The 6000-nt window shown below is 42.2% G+C and overlaps 1 protein-coding gene across 4 annotated transcripts in view; it reads left to right on the top strand.

The window, feature by feature from the left end:
- The first annotated feature begins 994 nt into the window (after positions 1-994).
- LOC131228243 (uncharacterized) overlaps positions 995-6000 on the top strand; it is a 50578-nt gene continuing 45572 nt past the window's right edge. Inside the window, exons 1-2 of one of the 4 annotated variants that reach the window (XR_009162765.1) lie at positions 995-3389; positions 3887-4079. Coding sequence is in view for 3 of the 4 variants with exons in the window: in XM_058224138.1 (XP_058080121.1) it covers positions 1813-3389; positions 3887-4079 (1770 nt within the window). In the remaining variant the exon portion in view is untranslated. The remainder of the gene's footprint in view (positions 3390-3886; positions 4080-6000) is intronic. The other 3 variants (XM_058224138.1, XM_058224136.1, XM_058224135.1) reach the window with 3 other exon arrangements.

The following is a 6000-nucleotide window of genomic DNA, read 5'->3' as shown; positions in this document are numbered from 1 at the left end:
TGGGTGGAGAGAGGGAGAGAGTTGACTTTAGGGGAGGGGTGGTTGTACTTACTTGAGGTGATTAATGGGATATGTACTTGACATGATTGATGTGATTTCTCTTGGGTTTTGCAATTGCGCAGCGTTTTTCTCGAACTGAGCGCGGGCTCACATCTCCTGGCCCAGGTATCGCATCGGCGTGCGAGACGCGGCATCGGAACTGCAGCGATAGCGCGGTCACAAGGGTACAAGTATCGGGTCGAGCCGACTCTATAATACGGGATACGACTCAGGGTCGCGCGCAATTGTTATCTATGCGTCGCGAGTCGCCGGAATTTGACTGAGAGGATTGCGGAAGCATACGGAATGGTACGCTCACGGGGCTCACAATTTATGTATTGTATCCACTCTATCCATCCATTTTATCATATAATTATAAGTCTTGATCCCAAAAATGAAGAATATCCAAAGATCAAATGGACCGCACTATAAGAAACAATGTGAATTGAACCTCTACCGTTGAAAAATTCTTGGGGGCCACGGAAGTTTTGGTTCAAACTTATATTTGATTTTTCCCTTCATCCATGTTTGTATTATCCTATTAACAAGGTGCATGACAAATAAACATCATTGTGGGGCCTTGCAAGGTTTCAATGGTGGAAATCATTATCCGCTTTGTTTCCCGTGGTATGATCCACTTGATTTCTTGATTTGCTTTAATTTTGGTCTCAACCCCTAGATGAGCGGGAAAAACGGATGCATGGCATGGTTTAAGTGGACCTGTGATGTTTTTAATGCTAAGAATTTAGTTAAGATTGTTTCTTGCAGTGTGTGGCCCACTGTAGATTTAGATCAGCTTCATGTTTTTAATCATCCGATAATATGAGCTTTCAATACAGATGGACGGTGTGGATGTAAGGAAAGTACATCACACTGTGGGCCCCGCAGTTAGGCATCCGAAACCGCCCCGGCCAAACAGCGCCGTTCCGTACTTACGCAGAAGGAAAACCATGGAGGAGAAGAAAAAAGAAAAAAGAAAAACGAATAAGGGTTAGGGCTTACCTTGCCAGAGCAGAGAGAGGGAAGAAGGGGCTGAGAGAGAGAGAGAGAGAGAGAGGGAGAAGGAGACGCTGAGAGAGGGAGAAGGAGACGTTGGGTCAGAGCAGGTAGGTGCACTTTCAATGCAGCTGCGTTTCCATCTCTCTCTCCCAACTTCGAAATGGATAGCCGTTGCCTGTAACAAAGTAACCTGTGACTTGAAAAACACCTAATTCCTCTGTTACATTTCTTGCAATCTTACCTGATAGAAAGTTACAGGTTGAGACTTTGTTACCTGTAACATTTCTCCCCCAAATACAAACTGTAAGAAAGTCACCTGTAACTTTCTTACATTTTACAGAAGTTACAGGCATCCAAACGGTTAAAGACGAAAAAACCCAGAAATCTTTAGCAGATACAGTAGTTATCTGTAGTTCAAGTTGGATAGGAAATCGAAATCGCACTTCATTCCCTTGAAAAGGAGATGGGTTTGGAATGGCAATTTTAATTTACAAGTGAAAAAGGGGGGAAAAATAATCCAGAAATAGCAGAACTTGTAGTTATACCTGGTTGAAATTTGATAGAAGATAGAAGGTTTCTCTTATTTCCTTTGAAAAATGCAGTTTGGCTTTGAATGAGATTTCAATTTGTTTGTGAAAGAGGATGGAAACCCAGAAATCTATAGCAGAAATATTATCCATCCATCAAGAGATCCAGCCTTTGCTTTGAACCAATTTTCAGACAATGTCTTGTATCAATGCAATGGCACATACATTCAGTAATATCTAATGCGAAATGAATCGAACTTCTTCGTTCTCGTTGAGGCTAGACCCCAATTCGAAGCCTGACCTGAATGCTTTGAGGAGATGGGTCATTGCCTTCTGCGTCATTAGGTTTGATCTCGAACAGGGTCAGGTCATTGAAGAGTGTTACCCTCCGGGCTCCCTTACACAAGATGAGGAGCTTGAGGTCGCGTTCAACTCCTTCCCAGATTCCATGTCCCAGAACCAGAATCGTTCGAGCATCCATGACTCAATGTTCTTCTTCCGATTTCCAAGTCGGAGAGCTTCTCACTCGGGCAATTTATCTTCTGAAGTAGGCCATGCAGATCGATCTCCAAGAAAACAGAATTCGGCTTCAAGCAATAGTCGGAGATATCTGTATGGTTATGTTTTCAATAGGCAGAGGCAGGATGAGAGACTCAAACGGGGCGGAGAGCAGAAGTCGGTTGTCATCTTGTCTTACAGCCCTTATTCGGGCGTGTTCAAACCTTTACTACAGATCTTGGGTCCATTGTGTTTCGACATTGGTAAGAAGGCTTTCGAGCACATAGCATCTTACGTGTCAATATGGCCTGTACCCGTGCTTGGCTCGTTGGTGGAGCTTCCTATTGGAAATGCCACAATGAAGGTCTATCTTCCACCTGCATATAGCTTGCTGTCAGAAGGTAGAAGCTCGTCTAACGAATTTGTTTCCACAGTGGCTCCTTTCACCCCTACTAATCAGTCAATTCCACAAGGCCTGTTCCATGATGCTGATCTTTTCGGGATATTTCGGGGGATTCTATTGCAGCTTTGGGTGCTGTGGGAGCTCTTGCTTATCGGAGAGCCTCTTCTTATAATTGCACCAACACCTCCCCAGTGTTGTGAAGCTGTTGCAAGCCTTGTTAGTTTGGTGGCGCCACTCCCGTGCAGTATGGACTTTCGGCCTTACTTCACTATCCATGATCGAGATTTTGCCCGTCTTAATTCACTCAGCGAAGGAGATCCGTTTCCGCCAATGGTTCTAGGTGTGACAAATCTGTTCTTCTTGAAGGCTCTTCGAAATATCCCCCATGTAGTTTCTGTGGGTAGCCCAGCGGCCAACTCAAGCAGGCTTGCCTTTGCTCCGAGGTCATCCTCTACAGGTAGAAATGTTAGGTCAGACCGTCCGAATTTTCAGCAGCATTCTTTGAAGAAGTTTTCCCCAACGAGTTTGTTGAATGCTGTGAAAATGAGGAGAGATGGCCCACTTTGCTTGATGACAGAGCACAAGGAGGCCATTTGGAGCACCTATGCAGCTATAGTGAAGCCAGACACTGCTGTTTTGAATAGGCTTATTGATGCTGGAATGTCACCAAGGGTTGAGGAGTCAATGTCGGTTGTCAATAATGAGATTCTGCGGCGGCATTTTTTGGAGCTTACGACCAACTTCCTTGCTCCATTTGGCCCATACTTCAAAGTGACGACACCTTTGGAAGGAACTTCTCCTTTTGTTGACCCTCCTCCTCTTCCTCCATTTAATGCTGATGAGTTCCTTGAAAGCTTATCGGCAAGAGGTCCTGGGAAGTTTTTATCCAAAAGGATGAGAGCTAACTGGCTGGACCTATACAGGTAAATCTATGTGAACAACTGGTGGGTTTCAATTAAGAAATGCTAAGGAGATTCATTTCAAGTCAGATTGAAGAGGACATTTGTGGGACATGCAATGCGACATCTTGTCCATTCATCAGGTGGGGCTTGGTTATGCTTGCTCTGAAAGTTGGGATGACACACTAACAAGGCCACGTGTATCTAGAGAATGCATGGTCAGAACATAATTTTGGGCAGCCTGATGAATGGATCTACCTAATTTTTGGGCCAGGGCATGTTCACAGTGGGCCGTTCTGATGCGTATCCTAGGTTGAACCACGTTGGCATTGTCCTTTAAGTCTCTTCATCAATCTGGTTCCTTGCAGATCTCCCTAAACTTTTTTTTTTTTTTTTTTATTTTATTTTTAAAATTTAAATTGTTTGTACTTCTACTATTTACATTGATTTTATGTTGATACAATTCTACACGGTGGTTCATGGGTCAATGGTTGCTTAATACCTTTTGATTTATCATTCAGGCGTTTTTTGAAAGGACACAACTTTATGCCATGGTTCCAAAGGAGGCGTGCTGTCACTGAACAAGAACAACACAGATTGTGGCGTCAGGCGCGGATGAGAACTGAAATACGACAATTTATATCGAGAATGTCTGAATTAGAGATTGTTGATTCTTTCAATGCTATCGAGCGACATTTGCTTGGAGAAATACAGGTAACCATCTCTTATGAAATTGTGGTTGTTTGCCTTTTCGTCCTTAAGAATAATGTTTTTCTTGGTCAATAAACAGTGCCTTTTGTGCCTAGAATGTCATAGAAGTATATCATCTAAGTTCTGTGTTTTCTTACACAATGGAAGTTATGTAACTCTACTTATCTGTTGTGATATAAATAATTATTTGAAGACTAAGAAGAGAAATGCTCCAGTGCTCTAAGAACACTATAAGTTTTAGTGCTCCTAGTTGTATTTGTTCACTTGGATAGTTCAATCGATCGATTCGAACTATCTATTAAGCCAAAATATATTTCATGGTCTATCATTAAAAAAATTGTTTTGATCGGATAATTCAATTGAAATTGTGTGGATTGTCAACTATGGCACGCGGAAGCTTAGTGGAGCTTATAATTACAACCAAGTCCTTTGGGGGGGGGGGGGGGGGGGGGGTAAGAACAATTAACACTTAGCCTTCCGGGCCAAGTGGGTCCAAGCACATTGACTACAAATAAAATGATTCGATTAATTGAGCTACTAGTCTATGAGAAGAGATGTGAAATACACATTGTGTGCTACAATTTAAGTGTCTAGCATGCATTCCAATCACGCATCAATATGAATTAAACACATTTAATCATAAGAAAGAATAGACATGCATCCACGTAAGTAATTGCAAACACAACGATGTATAGTGGTTCGGCTAATTGCTTACTCCACTCTTGGCGGACGCATTCTCCTCGAGTGTACTAGATTTCACCATCTCATGAGTATTCAATAGGTTCACCCTAACCTTTACAAGCGTACACTCCCGGCGGAGGCCTACACAAGGTCTTACAAACGTATACTCTTGTCGGAGGCCTACACAAGGACTTAACAAACATACACACACCCGTGCTTGGAGGCAATATGATCCTAGACAAGGACCTACGTGAGTTTGGGTCAGTAACTCTATACTCAATCCAACACAAGGAAAGATTATGTGGACTCTTAAAATTGACAACCTTGTCAGATTGAATCTCGTTGTAGCGCCTTGCTTGAGGCTTCTTCAATCTTGAGTCGGCTTCTCAATTGTTCCCCTGAACTTTAATGTCAATCTCCTTTGGCAAACGATCAGCTACGTTGCACTTGATGCTCCAATGAGGCTACCAAGGTAATAGGAGAGAGTTTGAATCTTCTACAACTATGGGATGATTCCAATTGGGGATTCACCTAGATAGGCATTCTCGAGGTTAAAAGACAAATGATTTACCTATTGGATTGGAATCTATCCTCTAGAGAATGCAAGATGCCATGTTTTTTTTAATCAAATGGAGCTTAGAATGCTCATTAGAGTGATTAATCACAATGAAGAAGGCATGAATCTCTTTGGGTGAAAGGCTAGAAGTGTTAGGAAGTATTGGGACATGCCAAAGCTTCTAATTCACTCAAAACCATCCATTTGACCAAAGGATCGAATGCCATTTTATAGAGAAAATGTCTCTAATGCTATAAAACGGATAGTTCAATGACACTATCGATAGGATCGAGCGGGCCTTCGAGAGGATCCAATTAAGAAAATATAGAAATATGTAGTTTAGTTGTTGGACTGTTTCTTTGATTCTATTGAGGAGATCTTCAATCATATTAAGTCCCATCGACGGATTGTCGATAGGATCGAGATCCACTCGAAAACTGCTGTTTTGGGCCATGAGTTTACAATAGTTTAACACCTCTAATGCCTATTGAATTATGCTCAAATTAAGATCCTAAGGCAATGTGATGATCAAGCGAAGGGTTATTTATTTTAGAATGGATCGTCTAGAGGCTAAGGTTGTTTTGGACGTAAAGGAGTCTAACGTTAGGGTTGCCAAGGCACCTTAATTTACTTGTTTCTTCACTCTTTGATGCTCCAAGTCTTCATGTGTCTTTGGTCTTCAGCTTT

This window comes from Magnolia sinica, chromosome 15 (assembly GCF_029962835.1).
Source record: "Magnolia sinica isolate HGM2019 chromosome 15, MsV1, whole genome shotgun sequence".
NCBI classification, from domain to species: domain Eukaryota; kingdom Viridiplantae; phylum Streptophyta; class Magnoliopsida; order Magnoliales; family Magnoliaceae; genus Magnolia; species Magnolia sinica.
Note: the sequence above shows the minus strand (reverse complement) of the source record. Positions and strands in the feature narration are given on the sequence as shown.